Source organism: Garra rufa, chromosome 23 (genome assembly GCF_049309525.1).
Source record: "Garra rufa chromosome 23, GarRuf1.0, whole genome shotgun sequence".
NCBI classification, from domain to species: domain Eukaryota; kingdom Metazoa; phylum Chordata; class Actinopteri; order Cypriniformes; family Cyprinidae; genus Garra; species Garra rufa.
In genome coordinates this window covers 35225570-35251194 of record NC_133383.1, presented here as the reverse complement: position 1 = coordinate 35251194, position 25625 = coordinate 35225570, and the positions used below count along the sequence as shown (strand labels likewise).

The following is a 25625-nucleotide window of genomic DNA, read 5'->3' as shown; positions in this document are numbered from 1 at the left end:
TAACCCAGTATGTTTAGTTATACCCAATGTAGTAGTTAAGGCCACATAATATAAAGTGGGGCTGTTTTTTTATTATAAAATATTTTAAAACATTACAAAATGAATTATAACCCCTTTTCATTGTTTCTGCTGTTTGTTCTATAAATGTAGCCCAATGCTGCTCCTCTCCTTTTCTCTCTCTCTCTCATCTTGACAGCTAGTAATTATCTATGCTGTTGTCTCCCTTTCGTTTCTTTCATTTGACCGCACAAAATTGAGTGTGTGAGCCGCTAGAAATAAATGAACATTGCAGGCACTTATGTGGCTTGATCACCTCACACAGAGTCTTAATAAGTCAAAATTAATAGAGCCACAAAATCATAATGGCAGATCAGATTAATTCCAGGATAGATTGCTTTGGATAAAAAGTTGCTGCTTAAGATTTTATGTGGCCGGATGTCTATTTTTCTATGTATAATGTATACAGGTAATTTATTCCGATAACGCTGCTCATGCTAATTAAGAGGTCTCACGTACGGCACTCTTCATTGAGACTCCATTATAGTGATTGCTGCTTGAGACTTGTGGTGGATGCTTATGTAAAAGCTGCTAAATGAATACAGTGGAGACAGTGGGTGTGATTTAAAACACTGCTTAGCCACATATATTTTTGTGCGGAGAAGGACGTAAGGAGTTATTCGAGTTAAGCTTTAGCTCTTGTATGCTATCTTGCAGTCATAAATCAAACACAGATCTCCCTGCCTTAAAAGTATAATAAGATGATTATCTTTAGTGTTTTACTTAAAAATTGTTTAAAGAAATAACTTTGTTGTATCGTTCCTTATTTATAGTGGATCGTTGAGCAGTATTATTGCATTCCTGTCATTTGGTTCAATAACTGTACATATTCCGACTCTTATGAAAGGGGAAAAAATGCATTGTAACATGCAAATGTTTAATAGGAGGCGGGCACACAGCAGAGGAGAGATGGAATGCTGGCATTTTGACAATTCCAGATTAGCTTTGTGCTGGAATACATTGCCAGAGGACACTGTGAATAAGAGCAAGTGAGAGAGAGACAGAGTGAGTGAGGAGGGAGAGATGCTCCACTGAGACTGTGTCACACTAGCCTAGACTGGAAGCCACTCAACTGTGCCGATGTCAGTGAGTGGAGAGGGTTGTGTCGGCGTCTTTTGTTCAAGATGTGCTGGATTGCCAAAGCTGCCGATTGGATAAGTCCTTGCAGAACAGGAGTGTTGATTATGTCAACAATTTAAAATTCCGAAGCGTTTTTATATGCAGGTGGTTTGGATGTTCTGGAATCCTCAAAGTGAAACTTGATTTTTACACTTTGTCTTTTTTTCTGGAGGTAAGTTTTGTACTTTTGTCTACTTTTTTTTTGTTGTTGTTGTGATGATGAATTGTATGAAAATTGTCAAGAAATGTCATGGTCATATTTCACCTGAAAATCAAAAGAAAATCTATTTTGCATAGCTTAGCATTCTAATGTTATTGGGTGAAATAAGTCTTTAATCACTTGAGGTTCATCTGAAAAATGTTCAGTGCAGTATGTTGTTTTTATAATCTAAAGGTTGGATATTTAATGTAATTGAATTATTGTTAACAGTGTAGTTTGGTTTGATACGTTTTCAGCTTGTTTAAATCTTTCAAACTGCAGATTTAAGTCCTTCATAATAGTAATCACAGACACAAAATACCAAGAGTAATGGAAAATATTACTTCTATCAATTAATATATATAAAAAATAAAGGAACTCATTCTCTCTTGACTGCAGGTGTGGTGGTTATTAAAACTTATGATCTGGTAAGGTTGCTGGTTTAGTCCCTGAAGGGTGCAAAGCTATAATGAATCCACTCCCCCCCTTTGAGCAAGGAACTTAAAAACAATCTGAATAGCATTTGACAAGCCATGTTTCATCTGTAAAGTGATGTATTTCCCAAAATGAAATGGGATATTCAGTGAAATATGTATTAGATGGTTCTAAATTATTATTTTTTCAATAATAACAGTGATATTACAGTGAAATATTATTGTAGCTGTGTTCTAATTTAATGTTTTAATGTTCATTACTCCAGTTTTCAGTGTCACATGTTCCTTCAGAAATCATTCCATTAAGCTGATTTGCTGCTCAATTATCGCCAATTATTATTGGTGCTCAGTTTTTAACAAGAGTTGTTGTTGTTATTATTATTAGTGCAGAAAGCTATTTTTGCAGTGCGTTTTTCAGGATTTTTAAAAAAGAACTGTTTTTTTTTTTTTTTAAACAGCATTTATTTTTAAATATCAATCTGTTCTAACATTAGAAATGCCTTTTCAGTTTTTATTAAAGGGGTCATCGGGTGCAAAAATAACTTTTCCATGTTGTTTGAACATTAATGTGTGTTGGTAGTTTGTGTACACAACCACCCTACATTGATGAAAATCCACCCAGTGGTATTTTTTTAATCTTTAAAAGTAATATCCCGTTTTTAAAATCTGTTCATTCTCAGCTTCTTGTCGTTGTGACGAAACACAGTTGATTGACATGAGCGTCTTACCTTAGACCCACCCTCACTGAGCTGAAACAGTCCAAATACAATCCTCACTGTGTCGACTCAGGTGCAGAGGAAGACTCTAATTGAACGATCGAGGTGTTCTGTTGTTGGATGTAATCATGAACATAGCAGTCGTCATTTACTCCCGACATCTGAGCCGCTGAAGACGCAGAGGTTTAACGTTATTTTCGTTTTAAAATGGAAAGCGCCAATCCCGGTCTACATATGATGCAGCTTTACCCACAGCAGAAGTGAGTATAAGGGTTTTTTATGCATCTTTGCAAATGGCCTTTCTTAATAATGTGCTTGTTGGCAAGTTTCGCCGATAAACGCGGCTAAATGCAGCTAAAGTAAACATAATCCCAGAGAGGGGCGGGGCGAGCAGAGCTTGGTGGCATTTAAAGGGGCCATGTCTTAAAATGAGCTGAAATTTTCGAGGGCTGATTTTGACATGGTAAAAGGGTGTTTTTTTTTTTAGACGACTGTTGAGAATTTTTAACCAAAGTATATTAGAGACTTTTCATTAAGACCCTAAAGAATCATATGAACTTGGAACTTATGAACTTATGAAAATTGGCATCTGATGACCCCTTTAATTTAATGCATCCTTGCTGAATAATTTAACTTTTTTTTTTTTTTTTTTTTTTAAAGAAGTCTCTTTTGCTTACAAAGCCTGGATTCATTTAATCCAATGTATAGCAAAAACAGTAAAAAAATGAAATATTTATACTATTTAAAATAACTGTTTTCTATTTAAATATATTTTAAAATGTAATTTATTTCTGAGATTTCAAAGCTGAATTTTTAGCATCATTACTCCAGTCTTCAGAGTGACAGGATCCTTCAGAAATCATTCTTATATGTGGATTTGCTGCTCAGTTATCGTTAATTATTATTGGTGCTTAGTTGTTGTTGTTACTATTATTGATGCTGAAAACTATTTTTACAGTGATTTTTTTTAAGAATGTTTTAAAAAACAGCATTTATTTTAAATATCAATTTGTTCTAACATTATAAATGTCTTTTCAGTTTTGATTAATATAATGCATTCTTGCTGAATAAGTAATTATGGTAACACTTTATGTAAAGCCTTTATCCACACTCCCAGTCAAAAGTTTTTGAACTGTAAGATTTTTAATGTTTTTTAAAGAAGTCTCTTCTGCTCACCAAGCCTGTATTTATTTGATCCAAAGTACAGCAAAACTGTACATTTAAAAAAATATTTATACCGTTTAAAATAACAATTTTCTATTTGAATATATTTTAAAATGTAATTTATTTCTGTGATTTCAAAGCTGAATTTTTAGCATCATTACTCCAGTCTTCAGAGTGACAGGATCCTTCAGAAATCATCCTAATATGCTGATTTGCTTTTCAAAAAACATTTTTTTATTATCATTATCAAAAACAGTTTACAACAGAGTAAATTCTCCATGAATAGAAAGCTCCAAAGATCAGCATTTGTCTGACAAAAAGCTTTTGTAACATTATATTCAATACCATTCAAAAGCTTGGAGTCAGTATAATGTTTTTTTTGGAAATAAATGATATAAATTAAACTTTTATTTAGCAAAAATGCTTTAAAATGATCAAAAGTGATGATAAAGACATTTATAATGTAACACATGATTTCTATTTCAGATAAATGCTGTTCTTCTGAATTTATCCATCAAAGAAACCTGAAAAAATTAGACTCGGCTGTTTTCAACAATAATAATAAAATCTGAATATTAGAATGATTTCTGAAGGATCATGATGCTAAAAATTCAGCTTTGAGACCACAGAAATAAATTACATTTTAAAATGTATTCAAATTGAAAACAGTTATTTTAAATTATAATAGTTTGAAATATTTTTACTATTTACAACAAGATGTGATGTATTACAGTGCACATTATGAATAATTAAAATAATGAATTATACCCATAACAAGTGTTACCATTAAATAACTGTTACCATTATTATTCTTTTCTTTCCCAAAACTTTTGAATTGCAGTGAATCATGGTTTCCACCAAAAATATAAACCAGCATAACTGTTTTCAACAGTGATAATAATGTGAAATGTTCCTTGAGGAGTGAATGCTGGAAACTCAGCTTTGTGATCACAGGAATTATATTTTAAAATATATGATAACAGAATTAATAGCTGGTATTACTTTATTTTTAATCATAAAATTACCGACTTGCTGACCATAAGACATTTTTTAAAACACTTCTTAGCTATTCCAAACCTTTACAGGCAGACTGTATATTCTTGCAGTTATGACAAATTCTAATCTGTGTCAGTCAGCTAAATTATTCAATTTAACAGTAGTCAGCAGAATTTATGAACCAATGTTTCACGTATGTCATTATTATTGTTGAGTCCTAAATTATTTATGAATCCTATATGTTACTTAGCCTAGGTACTGTAAATCAGGAGCACCACTGGTAATGAGAGCTGATTAACCCAAGCAGTAGTGGAGTAGTGAGCAGATTCACATTCTTATTAGAAATTCCGAAGCATATCTGTCTCTTAGATGGAATTGCAAATTAGGCAGGAATCTGAAATATTTTGATACCTGAGCTATCTGCAGAATGAATGTCACAGAAATTGGTCCACAATCTAATTTAATTCCAGCAAGTTTAACAAGCCCTTTTTAGTCACATATCAGCAATGGCCTCATTGGTTCTTCAAAGACTGTCTCATTATTGGTTTCTGCCAGCTGTGCACTTATCATGTGAACACAAAATTCTAACTGTTTGGGTTATGTTAAACAGGTTAACCCCTTAGCGTTCCAACCTTCAACCTGCGGAACGTTTTGCATTTTGAGTTAAGTTTGACAGAAATCCTAAGGGGAATATGAATATTTAAATGTGACTTAGAAAAATATGAGTATTCTGTATGATTTAAAGGAATAGTTCTCCCGAAAAGGAAAATTCTGTCGTGAATTACTCACCCTCATGTTGTTCCAAACCTGTAAGACCTTTGTTCATCTTCAGAACTCAAATTAAAATATTTTTGATGAAATCTGAGAGCTTTCTGACCCTGCGTAGACAGCAAAACAACTGACATGTTCGAGACCCAGAAAGATAGTAATACTTTTTTAGATAATACTTTTTGTGTGCAAAGAAAACTAAAATAACGACTTTATTAAACAGTTCTTTCCATGTCATTCTTCACTGGCAATGGCCATTCATGCCAGTTCCACACACCGGAGAATGACACGGAAGAGAAGAAATTGTTTATTGTATTTGTTTATTATGTTGTCTTTGCGAACAAAAAGAACCACTGTTGTCACATGGATTATTTTAATGATGTCCTTACTACCTTACTGGGCTTTGAATTTGTCAGTTGTGTTGCTGACTATGCAGGGTCAGAAAGCTCTCGGATTTCATTAAAAACACCTTAATTTGTGCTTTGAAGATGAACAAAGGTTTAATGGGTTTGAAACAACATGAGGGTAATTAATTAATGACAGAATTTTCATTTTTTTAGATAAACTATCCTTCAAATGTATACCTTTATTGTAAGTTACTGTCGCAGTTGACATTAACATTAATCAAAAACAAAACTAGAGCACAATGATTGTCAAATTTTAACTTACGCTGTTTTAACTTAAAGTAATTAAAATATATCTTAAAGTGCTCCATGTGAAAGTATGTCATTTCCTGTTTGAAATGTTAAGTTAAAAATCCATCATAAAATGTGCTGTCCCTGACATTTATTTTAGCGTAGTGGAGACACGTGGCAGCCAGCCAAAATGTGCCCTTGAAAGCAGCCAACCTAAACGTTCAATGTTGGAGTCACAGTAAAGATCATGGTGACCATTAAATGCTTTTGGAGAATAACACAGAAGACAGCATCTGAATATCAATGACTGCCTTATAGGATTTATTTTCTGGCTAGCACATATTACTGGAAACTGTTTGTTGACAAGCCTGCATTATTGTTGGATATAAAGGATCTCAGAACATTTGACAACAGACTTACAAAACGTCATGATCATGATCATTATTTCAATGTAGTGCAGTATTTGCTTAAAATCATTGAATGTGGTAAAAGAGTGTCTCCAAATAAATGAAAAAGTAAAAGCGAAAAGCCTAGTCTGTACAGACGAGACTAGCTAACATTTTGTCCTGACAGGCAGGAAATGGGGTGAAGCTGCTATTAGACCCAGCAGGTTCTGCTTAACAATCATGATGCACATTGAATACAGCTGGGCTGTCACCCTCCCTGTGCTGTAACAGTTACTGTTAGAAGAGCTGACAGGCAAGAAGATAATATGTTGTGTTCTGCATGGAATATGCCTCACCAGTTTGGCAATGTCTGGACCTGAATCATTTCTACAACTGAATGCTATAAGAAAAAATATAATTAGAGTTTGCATATAATCACATGATTTGATTTAAACGCATATACCTTATGAAGATAATTGAGCTGTATCTGAACACTTTGTTCATTTAATGCTCTTTTTCAACTGCATACATTTTACCAGTATTGCAGTAGGTTAATTAGCAAGCTATGACCATCCTTAAAGTTAAAGCTGATGAATCACAATGTGCCTTGTACACCATTTTGTGTAATCCATTTTGCCCTCTGTGGTACTTTTTCACTACATGGCAGGGTTCCAGATATATTCGCTCTTACCCTCTATCTGTAATGTGACTTTTAAATTATGGAACTGCATTCAGCGCCTCAGCTGTGCACTTACTGTATAGTATGTAATGAAATATGTGGTTATAAGCTTTGTTCCAAAAGCTAGTAGGCTGACTTCTAAGATGGAATCATAACTGAATGATATGTAATGGCCTACATGGACTGCAACCCAACTGTACCACACAAATAGCACCCTTCATCCCTTGAAATTAGACTAAAATAAAGTATTTTCCCTGAGACAGGAAAGACTGTACATCTTGTTGGTTTCATATTGATAACTTTTAAGAGAATATTTGTTTTCAATGTAACTTACTTAATATGAAAGTAGCTTTCTATACATATATTTCTCATGTCTGTGAGGCAAGTATTCGCTAAGATTCAGGTTGTTTTATTTGCGTGTCTGTGAGGAAAGTTGACAAAGACAGAGACGGCAAAGTGCACCCTGTTTTTTTTCTGTATTTTACAAAAGTACATTGTTTTGTTGTTATTTTGACTATACACAAATAAAAGTAGACCCTTTGCCATTTCAAACAATACCTTATTCTTATTTGTAAGATCAAAAATTATTTTCGCTGTCATCAAGAAAAAAACGTGATGTTTTCGACCCCAGAGGGTTAGATGAATACATTTTGGAAAGGCCTTCACATTGAAAGTGCCTCTGTAGGCAGCTCACTAGTAGAGCTAGGAAAATAAATCAATTGCAATAAACATAAATGTTGATTATGCTACATCAGGGGTGCCCAAACTCAGTCCTGGAGGTGTTCTGCAGAGTTTAGCTTCAACTTGCCTCAACACATCTGCTGAAAAGTTTCTAGTATGCCTAGAAATAACTTGATTAGCTTGTTCGGGTGTGTCTAATTGGGGCTAGAGCTAAACTCTGCGGGACAGTGATTCTCCAGGACTGAGTATGGGCACCGCTGTTTTACATGGATTGTGCATGCCTATATTTAGCTGATGTAATTCGTTGCAATATCAATTACATTGAACATTATGTCTGTTGAGTTTTAATAATCTATGCATGACATAGCTCTCTTATAATCTTGACTGAAAGAATGCTTCCTCATGCACTGTAGGTAAAATGCAACAGCTCTGTAATCACATGCACCAGATCTACAAGGTTCTGGGCAGCACCTGAGGCACGCCCTATTGTAAGGGATGTTATCTCGGAGTCATTCCAATGAGCAAGATGAAACAAACGGGTTGGGCGAACTTCAGCAAAGAATGTCTAAGAAAAGAGACCTTGGCAAAAAGCGGACTCAAAGTCCCAAGGTCAGCCGGAGCCTACGCAAGAAGATTCAGAAGTTCCTCCAGGGATCAGGGGAGTACACTGCCTATGACTCCCAGCGCTCTCCCGTGGAGATAGAGGATGACATGTTCATCTGTGGCATCAAGAGAGATCCCTCTACTCATGAGTGTAGTCTTTCAACTCAGCGTAGTTTTGAAAGTCATACTAAAACCTCCCAGAGTAGCATTATTGGGCAAGGGAGGCGTAATAGTGATGGCAGTATCACAATTCCATCCATCATAGCTATGAAAGAATTGGAGCCGAAGGACCAAGCAGAACACATTGGTTGTGTAGATGGAAGAGGTGCCATGGATAATAAACCAAGCCTAAGTAGGGACAAGGACGAGAAAAGAGAAGGAGGGTCAAGCACCATAGTGGAGCACATTTTGAAGGAGCTTCAGGGAATTAATAAAATCCAAGAGGAGATATCAGATTTGAGACAATACCTGACATCTGTAAGTGGCTCGGTAGATGAGGTGTCTTGCTGCGTAGATGCTGTACTGTTGGAAATTGAGGAGATGTATTCAGTTGGCGCTGTAGGGAATCCATCACCTCGAAGAGTTGTGGCTCAACAAAGAAGTCCAGGTCGGCAGAATGCCATTCCTCTCCCACAAAGCAGAAATAGCAGCCCAGTAGTAAAGCATAGAAAATTAGAGAAGACCGAAGGTAGACCTCTAACAGCCAGACCGAACAAGTCAGGATGGGATGTGGAAGCTGAATACCGAGATGTACCAAGAAGAACCAAGTTGACTTCTGACAACTTGGATGCACCCTGTTCCAGATTTAAGAAGTCCAGCTACTGTCATCTTTATGGGCAAGACTTTACAAGCACTAGTTCCCTATCCTCAGGTCACAGTTCCAACAGTCGTGATCAAGATGGAAGTTATTATTCTAGAGAGGCTGAGCAAGAGAACACTGTTTGGAGGCGTTCTGAAATGCAGATGAGCGTGAGTGGAGGAGGAGGATGGAGTGGAGACACCGGATGGAGTGAGGAGGACTACTGCTCCTGCCAGAACAGTGCAGATGAATTGGAAACCGTTGGACACCCTGATACATGGTACAGATACAATGGAGGCGAGACCAGTCATTCATCACGCAGCAGCTCTGAACACCTCTCACTACTGTTTGGAAACCATAATGACTCCCCATCTAGCTCTTCCAGTGTGGTAGACTGGAGGCATCCTAAGAATCAAACTGTTAGTGACGTTGGCTGCGACTGCACGTCAAATTGCATGTACTCCCGGAGTTCTGGATACCACACCATGGACGCATATGCAGATGAATCATGTAGTGGGCCATCCCGAAGCCTTAGCTGCTCAACCGTTGGAATGACGGACTATGATGACGGTTGCCAAAATCTGCACTCCTCTTGCGAGCATTGCCACTCTGATGTGGATTCGGAAAAAGACTGGAGAGAAAGGGTTTGCCCAGATGTCTTAGAGGATCAGTACGACCAAGATTACTCTGAAAATACAGACACTGACGAGTCACAGCCTCCTAATCTGGGATATGATGTTGTAAAGATAAGTAAAGCCATGCTAAACTTCCACTCCGCTCTGAAGGGAGCGTTGACAAAGCTTGACACACCTGAACCCCAGGGTCTAGATGAGGGCACAAAGTTTGTAGTCCCAAGTCCTTGCAAATCCAATGAGCTTGAGGAGGACAGCACCACATTTGGTGAATCAAATGTAGACTCTGTTGTAGCCTTTGGTGCAACTTTAGACCTCAGTGTGTCTCCTCAAAAAGGCACCGAAGCCTCTTTCCATGGGAAGGACTTGCGAGAATTACTCAGCTGCCAACATAATTCTCAAGCTTTTGATCCTCTAGTATCGACTCCTAGCACGATTTCCCCTTCATATACTCCAACTGAATACTATGCAGTAGACCACTCAGATACTGTAGAGGAACCTCTAACAGATCAGAATCGGCAGTGTATTGCAGAGTTTAGCCCAAAACATGTTGATCTGAGTTCAGGGATTGTTGATTCTTGTGCTCAACAAATGGCATTTGGCTCAGGTAATATCGAAATAAGTCCAGAGGGCACCAATTCAGGAACACCAGACACAGATGTTAATGCAAAACAGGCGGAGCATGTTGACAATGAACCTCCCCTTGAAGACCCTCATCACCAGAAGTGCCTTGCCAATATTCAACGTGTGCTCAAAGAGAAGAAACATCGACATAGATTATCCAGGATTGCCAATGCCTCAAAGAACACTTTCTCTGAGGAGGAGTTTAAACAAGGTACCAAATAATTCAAAAATATGTCAAAAATTGTCCTACTCCTGTGAACCTTTGCTTATTTTAATACGGTTTATCAATTGTTCTTCTTTTCTTTGTTCTTTATTATCCTGCTCTGTCTTACAGAGGGAAGCAGGGAAGATGATCAGGTCATGATTATGTTTTGGTCAATTCTCAGTCGTTATTTCGTTTTATTTTCATTAACACTATTCCTTCATCCAAAGTTTATTTGAATGCATTATATTTTGGAGCATATGATACATGTGCAAGGCTGCCTGTTGTATCTTCTGTCAAATGCAGAAGACGTGTGACTTTAACACTCAGTTTTTTTTTGTCTTTCAGTGGTTACATGTGCTTCTGTTTTGTTTTGCTTACTTTAATGTGATTTGCCATCTTTTTAAATTATTAATAATTTGAAATGCTGGTCTTCATCTTGCTACATTGTTGCTTTTAAAAGCAGTTGAAACATACCGCATGCCCTTGGGGAACTTCAGCTATCCAGCTGTAGTTCCATTTGTCTGAGGAAGAATGCTCATACCATTAAAAAAATTGGTTTTCCTCCGATGGAAAACTCAGGGACAGTTTGCTAAATGTTTGTCAAGGTTTCACTCATTTCTGTTATCTAGTGAAAAGTGTTTTTTGAGGTGTGTTCATGTAGTTATCTTGAAAGTTGATAACAAACGTATGGGTTTGACCCCAATTAGCTAACAATTTTTGCAAGAGTGTGTGTGTACTTACAGAAGTTGATTTCTATTTTCCCCCTTTCATTGATTTTTGCTATGATCTCATGAGTTGCATGTCAGTCATTTGGATTAGATTTTTAAGTATTTCCATCAGCGAGAACTTCATCCTTGATATAAAGTCATGTTTTGGTTGTTTGTTTTGGTTTTCTTTCTCAGACCATTTGGTGAAACTCAACCAATCTTGTGTCCTCTGCATTTATCTTAGGTTTTGCTCAAGTTTTATTACTTCCCTTGTACACATTAATTAATCTGAACTGCACTTTTGATGCCACAGGGCAAAGAAAATGGAGATAATTCGAGACATGCTTGGATTAAAGCTGGGTAAGTTTCATTTTTGCAACTAGTGATAGTTACTTTGCTGTGTTTTACTTTTTCTCTTTTTCTTGTTATGCAAGTATTTATGAAAATATAGAATTATTTATGAGAAGTGACATTTCATTAACATGTTCGTTGTCTGTGTATTAATTATTAAGCATGGAAAATACTCCTTTACAAAGTGTTGATATCCACAGAAATGGGAGTGGAATATTTGGAATTGACAGTATGCCAGACCTGCGAAAGAAAAAAGCTATTCCTCTTGTTAGCGATGTGGTGAGTACTCTTTCCATGTGGCCTTACCTTGCATTAAAATAAACAAAAGCTACATATGTTTTTATTATAATTCTGAACATGGTATTGTTCGCGAAAAGAAATAGCATCAATCCAAATCTTGCTGAATTATTACTTGTTCAATCTTATAACATTAAATGAAGACAAGTTGGCAAATCTGGTTCAGACAAAAACTTTAGAGTATGAGCAATTATAAGTTTCATAAGCGACAGCCATTATAACTTTAAGTTCTGACTCAGACAGATATGAAGTGAAGTAAAATCAACTCTCTGATTTCTCTCCTCCCCATGAAAAACGTAATATTAAACCTCTGCAACTCTTTTGAATGCATTCACTCTGCATGGTCAGGCTATGGTAAGTTTTGAGAATAACCCATATGACTGAAACTACTTTTTTGTGTATATCAAAACAATACTGCATCCACAGGATCAGTATTGCTGAAATAGTTTGGAAATACACCGCTAAAAACATGACAATGTAGGATGTTGCAATAGTATTTTAAGTATTTCACCCAAAAATGAAGGTTTGGAACGACATGAGGGTGAGTAATTAATGAAAGAATTTTCATTTTTGGGTGAACTATCACTTTAAAAATTTTAAATACTTCTGCTAATATCATAAAAACGTATATTATGATATACAATATAATTATGATTGAAATAAAACACATTTCATACTTAATGAATTTATTTGCAAACCATTTCAACCTTGATATACTGTACAAGCAAGCAAGCAAAAACTGGTTTTCCACTGGTTTACTTTTATTAGTTTACTTACTTTTCCTCCGACATGCATCAACATCACTTTCAAAGGGCTGTTTTAAAGTGGGTTGTTTGATTCTATTTAACAGGGTGTTTTAGATGCTTCCATTTATACCTAGGCTTTCCAGCAGTGGTTTGGTTTCTTCATTAACCCCTCATCCCCTTACTGCACAGACATTGGTTTCCCCAAAAATTTCTGGGACTCCCATAGTCACCACCCCTAGTTTTGAAGTTCTGGGTTGTTGCTCTTTGGCTTAGATGTTTATTTTTGGCATTTGGATTCCACTTGGTCCATCTATTTCCCCAGGGGTGTTTCATAAAATTTTGTATTGGTTTGCACTGTTCTAAAATCTATTCTTTGTATGGCAGTCTCTGGTCCAAGCTAGGAAGGCTGGTATTGCATCTGCGATGGCCTCACGCTCCTCCATAAAAGATGAGGAACTGGTTGGTTGAACTTCTTTCTGTTTCTAACCATATTAAATATTTTGTAAATAAATGTTTGTTCACTTTTATCCCCCAACTCTTTCACTTCTACAGAAGAACCATGTGTATAAGAAAACACTCCAAGCTTTAATCTACCCAATTTCTTGTACAACACCTCACAACTTTGAGGTGTGGACGGCTACAACGCCTACCTACTGTTACGAGTGTGAAGGCCTTCTTTGGGGCATCGCGCGGCAGGGCATGCGCTGCACCGAATGCGGGGTCAAATGTCACGAGAAGTGTCAGGAGCTGCTTAATGCAGACTGTCTGCAGCGTAAGTATGAGCACCTGTGCTATGTCTGAACCAGAAGGCCACGTTTGTGTTTTTCTGGACACAGCCTGGGCTGCTAATACAAGTCAGACTGAAGATGACTATTTTTTTTTAACATTGCTTCTATATTAGACATCTGAACTCATGAACTCATTTACCCAAATGGACTTCCTTCAGTGGCATCTCCCTTGTTGACAGGTCCATTAGCCAAAATTAAGAAGATGATTTAGAGGTGATGTCCACCGTAAAATAATAATCACGCATATATTTGATAAGACAGGGTGTTTTTTGGATTTATGAGCTTGCCATATTTTACAGGTTTTGTTTAAAGCGTTTTGACATGAAGGGTTTTTTGCAAATAGAACATGGAATACATTACAATCAAGTGCTTTACAGGGAACAAAGTATTATGACTTCTATGGCTTAATATAATGCAAATGATGTCTCTTACTGAATTATGAAGTTGAAAACCAATGAAAGATTTACATTTATTTAAAAAAAAAATCCACATTATTTTATACATATTTTGGACTATGGGGGGCACTATTATTTCAATGACATCAAACAGTTGCACTCGGTAAGCTAATGGTGCTACCTGTTTCTTTTTTTATCGCAACACTCGGACTGAAATATGTAGTAGAAAACCAGTGAAAGATTTACGTTATTTAAAAAAATCAACATTGTTTTATACATATTTTGGACTATGGGGGGCACCATTATTTTGATGATCAAATGGTTGCACTCGGTGAGCTTCTGGCACTACCTTTTGCATTTTTACTGCAACACTTGGACTGAAATATGTAGTAGAAAACCAATGAAAGATTTACATATAAAATGATGTGGATTTTTTTTTATAAGTATTTTAGACTGTGGGGGCACCATTATTTTGATGACATCAAATGGTTGCACTTGTGAGCTACTGGCATTACATGTTGCTTTTGTTTTACCGCAACATTCAGACTGAAATATGTAGTAGAAAACCAATGAAAGATTTACATATTTAAAAAAAATCCACATCATTTTATATATATTTTGGACTATGTGGGGCACCATTATTTTAATGACATCAAATGGTTGCACTTGTGAGCTACTGGCATTACATGTTGCTTTTGTTGTACTGCAACATTCAGACTGAAATATGTAGTAGAAAACCAATGAAAAGATTTACATAAAAAAAAATCCACATCATTTTATAAATATTTTAGACTATGGGGGGCACCATTATTTTTATGACATCAAATGGTTGCACTCAGTGAGCTACTGGCATTTACCTGTTGCCTTTTTTTTTTTTTTACTGCAACACCCAACAATACTGAAAGAGGTTATAGGTGGCAATAGATACAGTATATGTGCAGGCTTAAACCAAATGCTGTACCATTGATTTTCCCCACAAGGAGTCTAAACGCTCTGGATATCGAGTGAAATCTGCATTGAGAAACTCCTTCACTGGCTGCTGCGTCATGACAAGCATCGACACGTTTACATCCTGCCAGGATGGCATCTAGTGTTTCTTGTCTCTGCCGTATGTAAGCTCTTTCAGAAGCTGTGGTCTACTAAAAGCCTGTGGAGAGAACAAAGACACAGGTTTTTAGTATGTTTTATTTGTCCACAGGCATCTTACCATTCTTTTCTCCTTTTATTATCACTAGGAAAAGCAGCGAAGACTTTGCTTCTCCTGTTGCCCTTCGACTGAAATTAAAATCAAAAGTTGCATGTGCCATTGTATTGGTGTTTAATTTTCCGAGTTGTGTTGTGGTAAAAATAGCAACAGTTAGCGCCTGTAGCTCACCAAGTGCAGCTATTTCATGTCATTGAAATAATGGCATCCCCCATAGTCCAAAATACTGTATGTCTAAAACAATGTGAATCTTTTTAAATAACAAAACTCTTTCATGGGATACATATTTCAGTAAGATACATCATTTGCGTTATATTAAGCTATTCAAGTCTTAATACCTGGGGTTCCCTTTATTGTAGAAATTCATTCTAAAGTAATTAAAGCAATTACATAAGTAATTTATTGAATTAGTTATTTTTTTGTGTTGTATTTTTAGTGTATCTATAATTGCTGTTAACCATTGTTAACTCTTTCATTCAGGTGCGGCTGAAAAGAGCTCCAAACATGGTGCTGAGGACCGCACCCAGAACATCATCATGGCCATGAAGGATCGCATGAAGATCCGTGAGAGGAACAAACCTGAGATCTTTGAGGTCATCCGAGATGTGTTTGTGGTCAGCAAGGCCATCCATGCTCAGCAGATGAAGACCATCAAGCAGAGTGTCCTAGATGGAACATCCAAGTGGTCAGCCAAGATCACCATCACAGGTTCAAAAACTGATCATTTACATTGCTATTTTCCTGGAAATGTCATTCTATTTTTACTCAACTTAAATTCAGCAATTTAAAAGACATTCTAATATGATTCACAATGCTCAATGATTTCCCGTCTTCTAATCTGTCTCGGTTATAGTCGTCTGTGCTCAAGGACTGCAGGCTAAAGATAAGACCGGCTCCAGTGACCCCTACGTGACTGTCCAGGTGGGGAAAACCAAAAAGAGGACCAAGACCATCTACGGCAACCTCAATCCTGTCTGGGAGGAAAAGTTTCATTTGTAAGTATAATTCCACCAATCAGAGACCATCTCTTTGATTGCACTGTCACTCTTTGTTCCTTTGTTGCCCTTGGCTGTCTTACTCAGAATGTGTGTCACCCAGTTTTTGATCCCCGTCTCTTTTCAGTAGTGGAATAAACTTGTCTGAGTGGTTCAGCCACTGGCCTTTTTTTAAATATTATTCAATCCAATCATGTCTTAAAGGAGAAGTTTACTTACAGAAGAAAAATGTGCAGATAAATTACTCACCCCCTTGTCATCCAAGATGTCCTTGTCTTTCTTTCTTCAGTCGTAAAGAAATTATGTTTCTTAGAAAAAACATTTCTGGATTTCTTTCCATATAGTGGACTTCTATGGTGCCCATGAGTTTGAACTTTCAAAATTGGGTTTAAATGCAGCTTTAAAGGGCTCTAAATGATCCCAGATGAGGAAGAAGGGTCTTATCTAGCAAAACGATCTGTTATTTTCTTAAAAATTTGACAATTTATATACTTTTTAACCTCAAATGCTGGTCTTGTCTATCTCTGCGTGTACTCTGTGTATTCCAGTTCAAGACAGTTAGGGTCTCTCATTTTCTCCTCCAACTTCAAAATCGTCCTGCATCACTGCAGAAGTATCGACCAAGTGTTTACGAAGTGAAGTTTAAGTTAGAGGAGAAAATGAGATGGGAGTTTTTCAACATACCCTAACTGGATTGAACCGTAATACACAGACGAGCATTTGAGGTTAAAAAGTATATAAATTGTAATTTTATTTTTTATTTTTTTTTAGAAAATCTGATCATTTCGCTAGATAAGACCCTTCTTCCTCGGCTGGGATCGTTTAGAGCCCTTTGAAGCTGCATTGAAACTGCATTGTGGAAGTTCAAACTCGGGGCACTATTGAAATCCATTATATGGAGAGAAATCCTGAAATGTTTTCCTCAAAAAACAATCTTTTTACGACTGAAGAAAGAAAGACATGAACATCTTGGATGACAAGGGGGTGAGTACATTATCTGTACACTTTTGTTCTGGAAGTGAACTTCTCCTTTAAGACTGGAATACACTACACAACTTCATGAGATTTTTAATGAAAAATGAGACATACATAGTTTCTAATCTTCAACACCGATTGTGAAAATGTGTTGTCTTCCAGTGAATGCCACAACTCCTCTGATCGCATCAAAGTTCGAGTTTGGGATGAAGATGATGACATTAAGTCACGAGTGAAGCAGCGTTTGAAGAGGGAATCCGATGACTTCCTGGGCCAAAGCATCATTGAAGTTCGCACTCTGAGTGGAGAGATGGACGTCTGGTACAACCTTGGTAAGCCATCAACTAGTGCTTTGTGTGTTGTGTCTGTGCTCATGTGGGAAATGCAAACTCGGTTCCAGACCGCACTTTGCCCTGATCTTAGTAATATAGATATGTGCCGGATATGCAGGAACTTGACTGGAACCTCTTTTCAAACTATGATAACCACATTGGATTCAAATTGGAATGAAACAATTGTAATGTTGACCAAAATTTGCCATATGCTGGCAGTTGTTGTGTCAGTGTAAACTAGCTGTAAGAGTAAAGTGTCTCCTTAGATGACACTGTGTGCTGTCATTGTGGCTGGATGCATCTTTTTAGTGTGTTTGGTCCTTTGTGGAAAACCTCTCTGCCGTGCTTTGACTTCTCTATAAAAGGAAAGAGGTTATTTTGTTGCTAAAATATTAAACCCAAGGCACTTACAGAGCACAAAATGCTCACATTGACTTGTGTACTTGTTGTAGGGACAGTTCACCCCCCCCAAAAATAAATATTTTTACCGTTCCGAGTTTCTTCTTCTGTGGAATACAAATGGAGAAATTTTGAGAAATGTTCACGCTGCTCTCTTCCATAAAATCTCAGTTTTATTTGTTAGTATTAGTATGTCATTTGTCAGTTTCCTGACATCATGCAAATGTATTTTAGTTATATGGAGTACAAGAAACAACATGTTATTGAATTGTGGGACTTGCTCATGATGATGAATGGTGTAGACCACCTCTCTCCAAGTGGGACGTGGCCCATGACTCCAAGATTTGTGTGTATACTTCATTACCCACGTTTCCCAACCTGACAGCATATCCCTTCTCGCCCAATTACCCCAGTGTGCAGCAGCCCAGAGCCCTCCAGGACGTCCACTGCTCCAAATTCTCTTTCGTTCTCTCACTCCTCCATTTTTTATGTCTCATTATTATTCTGATGTAATCTACCCTTTGTTTATTCTCTCGTTTCTGATGTCCTCATTTGTACAGTCTGTTCTACTGTTCTGATTGTGTTTCTCTGAATCTCTGGCCACATCTGCTGTAACAATTATTCTCAATAGTAGTAATTCAGCTTCACGTCCTCTTGTCTGTTTCTCACCCATATCATCCCCTCTCTCTCTCTCTCTCTCTCTCGCTTTCTCTCTCATCCCTCCTTCGGAGCAGATATCCTCCTTGATTATTATGTAGCCCACTCCAGTTGGAAATTCAGCACTTAGCCGACACACATAAATTATCCCAATAATTTGCCTGTCAGGGGAAATGGTCAGGGAAAGAAGAACCCAGTGTTTCTATTAAAAAACCTCCTGAGGATTTTTCAGTTTAAAGAAAGAAAAAGCCAAATATCAGACATTAAAATAATAAACATAATAGATTCATAAAATGCAACTGTTCAGGCTGTAAATTATGATTGTGAACTGTCTGTTAACATCATTGTTGTTAAATAAAATAATTTTCTTTAATTGAAATATAGATGAAATACAGTTGAGCTTAAAAGTTTACATACACCTTGCAGAATCTGCAAAAAGGTAATTATTTGACCACAATATTAGTATTATCATACTAAATGCATGTTATTTTTTTATTTAGTACTGACCTGAATAAGATATTTCACATAAAAGACATTTACATATAGTCCACAAGAGAAAATAATTGTTGAATTTATAAAAATTACCCTGTGCAAAAGTTTCCATACACTTGATTCTTAATACTGTGTTGTTACCTGAATGATTCACAGCTGAAAAGTCTCACAAATTCTTTGTTTATTCAGCATTTCTGTGTATTTGAACCCTTTCCAACAATGAATTTATGATTTTGAGTTCCATCATTTCACACTGAGGGCAAGTGAGGGACTCATATGCAACTATTGAAAACTTTTTAAATTTGAAGATCAGGGTAAACTTACTTATTTTGTCTTTTGGAAAACATGTACGTTTCTAATGTAACTTCTAAAGGGCAGTACTAAATGAAAAAATATGATATTTAGGCAAAATAAGAAAAATGTACACATCTTCAATCAAATCAAAAGATTACACCCCTGGCTCTTAATGCATAATTTATTCTTCAAGAGCATCAGTGACCATTTGAACCTTCTGTAATAGTTGCATATGAGTCCCTCAGTTGTCCTCAGAGTGATAAAATGGATCTCAAAATCATACAGTCATTGTTGGAAAGGGTTGAAATACACAAAAATGCACAGATGGCAGCCTCTGTGCTTAGCTCTCCAGTTGTTTTAGTGTTTTGGTTCGTTTTTCCTGTTTTTTGTTTTGCAAACACGATCAGTTTTACCAGGGATGAACTGCTGAACATTCGGCAGAACACACCACATAATATCCTACCGGTTTTTGATTATTCGGACGTTTTGCTGAACATAGTAGTTGGCGGAGCAGCAGCGCTGAGGCGCTTTCGGACGCGCAGGACGCGCAAGCGGGGGAAGCGCGAGAGTTTTGCTCGTTCATTCTCGTGAGCGTGTACATTCCACCACAAGCGCACGTAAACCTGCCGTTGCAGAAACTCGCTGATCAGATCACAGAGACAGAACAACAACACCCGGACTCTGTTTTAATCATTCTTGGGGATTTTAATAAAGCAAATCTCTCACGTGAACTGCCAAAATACAGACAGCATGTTACATGTCCAACCAGAGACAGTAATATATTGGACCACTGTTACACCACAATTAAAGGAGCATATCACTCTGTCCCACGGGCAGCTTTGGGACTATTTGATCACTGTCTGGTTCATCTTATACCAACCTACAGGCAAAAACTTAAATCTGCTAAACCTGTAGTTAAGACTGTAAAAAGATGGACCAACGAAACAGAACAGGTCTTACAATCCTGTTTCTATTTGACTGATTGGAGTGTTTTTGAAGCTGCTGCCACCGATCTGGACGAGCTCACAGAGACTGTTACTTCATATATCAATTTCTGTGAGGATTTATGCATTCCTACCAGAACCTATTTAACATACAACAATGACAAGCCATGGTTTACAGAAAAACTCAGACATCTTCGTCAGGCCAAAGAGGATGCCTACAGAAAAGGGGATAGAGTCTTGTACAACCAGACCAGGAACACACTGAATAAAGAGATTAGAGTGGCTAAAAAGACCTATGCAAAAAGGTTAGAAGATCAGTTCACTTCGAATAATCCAAGATCAGTGTGGAAAGGCCTGAAAACAATCACAAACTACAGGACACCACCCCCGTGCACTGAGGCGACTCAAAAACTGCTGAAGACCTGAATGAGTTTTACTGTAGATTTGAAACCCCCCAAACCTGTTCTGACGATCTCTTCACACAACCATTACCACCTCCAACAACCCCCCTCTCCCCCATCCTTCACTTCTAATCAGCGAAAATGAGGTGCGCCAGGTCTTCAGGAAGAACAAAAGAAGAAAGGCACCAGGACCAGACGGTGTGACACCAGCCTGTCTGAAAACCTGCGCTGACGAGCTGGCCCCCATCTTTTCACAGATCTTTAACAGGTCTCTGGAGCTGTGTGAAGTCCCTCACTGCCTAAAACGTTCAACTATTATTCCTGTCCCAAAGAAATCCAAGATAACAGGACTTAATGACTACAGACCTGTGGCGCTAACATCTGTCGTCATGAAGTCGTTTGAAAAACTGGTTCTGGCTTATCTGAAGGACATCACCAGACCCTTACTGGACCCCCTGCAGTTTGCGTACCGAGCAAACAGGTCAGTGGATGATGCAGTGAACATTGGCTTGCACTTCATCCTGCAGCATCTGGACAGACCAGGGACTTATGTGAGGATCCTGTTTGTGGACTTCAGTTCGGCCTTCAACACCATCATTCCTCCACTCCTCCACACCAAACTAAACCAGCTTTCTGTTCCTAGCCCTATCTGTCAATGGATCACCAGCTTTCTGACAGATAGGCAACAGCTGGTGAGACTGGGGAAATTCACATCAAGCAGCCGCACCACCAACACCGGCGCCCCTCAAGGTTGTGTTCTCTCCCCACTGCTCTTCTCCCTCTACACCAACGACTGCACCTCTAAAGACCCCTCTGTCAAGCTCCTGAAGTCTGCCTACAGGCAGGAGGTAAAGGAGCTGGCTGTCTGGTGCAGTCACAACAACCTGGAGCTGAACAAGCTCAAAACTGTAGAGATGATAGTGGACTTCCTCACTCACCATCATGGACAGCACTGTGGCTACAGTGGAGACATTCAAGTTCCTGGGATGTTTCATGTCCCAGGACCTGAAGTGGGACACTCACATCGTCTCCATTGTAAAAAAGGCCCAACAAAGGTTGTACTTCCTTCGCCAGCTGAAGAAGTTCAACCTACCACAGGAGTTGCTGAGACAGTTCTACTCAGCCATCATCGAGTCTGTTCTGTGCACATCAATAACTGTCTGGTTTGGCTCAGCTACAAAATCAGACATCAGAAGATTGCAGAGAATGGTTCGGTCTGCTGAGAGGATTATTGGTGCTCCCCTGCCCACCCTTCAAGAAATGTACACATCCAGAGTGAGGAAAAGAGCTCAAATCACTTTGGACCCCTCACATCCAAGCCATCCCCTCTTTGAACTCTTACCATCCGGCCGGCGCTACAGAGCCCCAAAGATCAGGACTACCAGACGCGTGAACAGTTTTTTCCCCCAGGCAATCCACCTTATGAACAGTTAAAATGTTCCTCCCATTGTGCAAAAATGTGTGGAATAATCTGACTTTATCTACTGCTACCACCTCCACCCTAACACATCCCTGTATTCCATCCCATCACCTATAGCACAACTGTACATACATATATTTATTGTCAGTTTTTACAAATTATTATTATTATTTTCTATTTTTATTTTTGGTCTATTTATGCTTACATATGTGTATTTTTTCTTATTCTCTTATTTTTATTGTCTGTGCGTCTCTGTGTACTGGAAGCTAATAACACTGAAACAAATGCTCTTTCTGATTCTGATTCTGATTGCTGCACTGTTCCCTTGGGTTAAATATCTCTGCACATACAGTAATTATTCATCCATATCTCACCCCACAGAGAAAAGAACGGACAAGTCTGCAGTTTCTGGTGCCATTCGGCTTCAGATCAGTGTCGAAATTAAGGGTGAAGAGAAAGTGGCCCCCTACCACGTCCAGTACACCTGTCTACATGAGGTAGAGCTCACAGACTCCACAGTATCCTCCTGACATGCATCTACCATGTACAGATTTCACATTATCAGGCAGTTGATGTTAGTACTTTAGTCACTAATGTTACATCTCTATTCTTTCTCGTAGAACCTCTTTCATCACATCACAGATGTCCTCGGTCAGGGTGTGGTGAAAATCCCAGAAGCCCGTGGTGATGATGCCTGGAAGGTTTACTTTGACGATGTGCCACAAGAGATAGTGGATGAATTTGCAATGCGCTATGGGATTGAATCTATTTATCAGGCCATGACGTATGTATTAGTCAACCAAATTCTTTGATTTTTAACTTGTCTTCTCTTATATCTTTTATCCAAACACAAGAGCTTTAAACATCACATAAATTTGGCCATCCAAGATGTAGTTTGTTTCTTCATTGGAACAGATTTGGAGAAATGTAGCATTCCATCACTTGCTACCCACTGGATCCTCTGCAGTGAATGGGTGCCGTCAGAATGAGAGTCCAAACAGCTGATAAAAACATTACAATAATCCACAAGTAATCCACACCACTCTAGTCCATCACTTAATGTCTTGTGAAGTGAACTGTTTGTAAGAAACAAACCCATCATTAGGTGTTTTTAACCTAAAATCATTGCTTCCATCTAAGATCCATTTATGTAGCTTTTTTCAGTGAATCAGGGGAGAAATAAGCACAGATCAAACACATTTTTAAAGCAAAAACAGTCCAAAACAGCTCTAAATAAATGTGTTGGTCTCATTCTGACGGCATCCATTCACTGCGGAGGATCCTTTGGTGAGCAAGTGATGCAATGCTAAATTTCTCCCAACTATAATAACTTTACCAGTCAGCGAAGGTGAGTGAGGGATGAATAAATGTAGTCTTCTCCATGGCAGTAGCTGGATCTTGGCTAGCAAGGGCAGTGGAGAAATGAACTCCTGAGTGCTGTTCATGTCTGTGGTTGTTAATGGCTTAAGTATGAGTCAGTCTCCATCAGGCGTCAGGAGTGTGAGGAGATGCTCATTAACGGAGCACATTGCTCAAATAAAGCACACGCAAGCGGCCATATCTCACACAGAATGGGCCACAAGGCCAGTTGGAGCAATGACAGATCCATCTAGCCAGCCAATCAGCTGTGATTTAACTAGGCGCCTCTCAGACAGACCTTTTGTAGAGAGCCATTGCCACTGAGTGAGAGCCAAAAGTGTAGAGGTTGTCTCGGTTCAATTTTGTTTTAATTAATTGATTTAGCCCTATGCAAACTGTTTAGTTGTGTTCCAAACTCTTGTGAGTTTCCTACATACTGTAGATGCTGTAACCATCATGGAGTCTTATAATCGTTAACTGAAACTAAAACCATAAAATAATATTTGGAATAAAATAAATGTTTAATGATTCACTTCCTGATTATTTACTCACCCCCATGTTATCCAAGATGTTCATGTCTTTCTTTCTTCAGTCGAAAAGAAATTAAGGTTTTTGAGGAAAACATTCCAGGATTTTTCTCCATATAGTGGACTTCAATTGGCATCAACGGGTTGAAGGTCTAAATTGCAGTTTCAATGCAGCTTCAAAGGGCTCTACACAATCCCAGCTGAGGAATAAGGGTCTTATCTAGTGAAACATTTGGTAATTTTCTAAAAAAAATACAAATTTATATACTTTTTTAACCACAAATTCTTGTCTTGCACTACCTCGACTTCACACGTTACATAATAAAGTTGGAAAGGTCACTTGTGTGTTGTTACAAAGCGAGTCAAAGAAAGTCAAATGCCCTTTACAAAAAACAATTGGACGATTTTGAAGCTGGAGGAGAAAATGAGATTGAGTTTTTCGCCCCACCCTACCTTTTTGAAACGTGACCTTTCCAATGTGATTATGTAATGGACAAAGTTGAGCTAGTGCAAGGTGAGCATTTGTTGTTAAAAAGTATATACATTTTTATTTTTTTTAATAAATAGCTGATCGTTTCGCTAGATAAGACCCTTATTCCTTGACTGGGATTGTGAAGAGCTCTTTGAAGATGTTCTGAAAAATTGCTGAAATGTTTATAAAAAAAAAATCAAAACACAAAATATAAAAATAAAATGCTTTAAGTGATCTAAAAGACTGCATTTTTGAAGACAGTTTGATGCTTTTAGTATGAACTTTTTGAAACTGCGTTTGTATCAGGAGCGTATATAGGCCCTAAAATGCTACCTACCTAGGTTTTAGAATAGTGTGATTGTCTTTCTTTGCACAAAGTGGATGTATAGTGGATGTGTTTGAAGAGAATTGCTTTTATCCTCTGCATCTCCTCTTTCTTTGTGCGTACAGGCACTTTGCATGTCTCTCGTCTAAGTATATGTGTCCCGGGGTCCCTGCTGTGATGAGCACCCTGCTGGCCAACATCAACGCCTACTACGCCCACACCACTGCATCCACCAATGTCTCTGCTAGCGACAGATTTTCTGCAGCCAACTTTGGGGTATGTTCAGCTATCACACAATATGTAGACTGTAAAGAACATATACAGTTGTGCTGAAAACTGACTGTTCATTCATACAGAATCTCTCCAGACCCTTCAGATTTTTCCAGGTCCATGTTGGTGCTTCTCCTCTTTAGTTCACTCCACTCAGGTCAGGGAACTGTGTTGGCCATGGCATAAGCTTGGTTTTGTTCTCAGTGACCCATTTTTGTTTTAATTTTGATGTTTGTTTGTGGATCATTGTCCTGTTGGGGGATACAACCACAGCCCATTATAATTTTTTTTTTTTTTTTACCAGGGACAGTCAGTTTTTAATTTTTTTATCAGTTGGTGTTTGTTAGAATCCATGATGCCATCTATGTGAACAAGATGTCCAGGATCTCTGGCAGATGAATAGGCAAACAACATTAAAGATACAGCAGTATATTTCATTGTACACATGGGGCACCTTTTTATCCCTGTGTGCACCAAACCCATCTTGAGTATTTGCGGGTAATAAGTTCATTTTTTAGTTTCATCTGACCATAGACCCAATCCTGTTTGAAATTCCAGTAGTGTCTAGCAAATTAATA

At 37.9% G+C, this 25625-nt stretch overlaps 1 protein-coding gene across 1 annotated transcript in view; it reads left to right on the top strand.

Moving 5' to 3' along the window:
* Window positions 1-25625, top strand: part of unc13bb (unc-13 homolog Bb (C. elegans)) — an 84923-nt gene that overhangs the window by 31764 nt on the left and 27534 nt on the right. Inside the window, exons 10-22 of the mRNA XM_073829300.1 lie at window positions 8357-10703; window positions 10827-10849; window positions 11718-11764; window positions 11956-12034; window positions 12401-12406; window positions 13183-13257; window positions 13351-13570; window positions 15666-15893; window positions 16039-16180; window positions 17318-17487; window positions 22476-22591; window positions 22715-22878; window positions 24903-25053. Of these exons, the coding sequence (XP_073685401.1) occupies window positions 8357-10703; window positions 10827-10849; window positions 11718-11764; window positions 11956-12034; window positions 12401-12406; window positions 13183-13257; window positions 13351-13570; window positions 15666-15893; window positions 16039-16180; window positions 17318-17487; window positions 22476-22591; window positions 22715-22878; window positions 24903-25053 (3768 nt within the window). The remainder of the gene's footprint in view (window positions 1-8356; window positions 10704-10826; window positions 10850-11717; window positions 11765-11955; window positions 12035-12400; window positions 12407-13182; window positions 13258-13350; window positions 13571-15665; window positions 15894-16038; window positions 16181-17317; window positions 17488-22475; window positions 22592-22714; window positions 22879-24902; window positions 25054-25625) is intronic.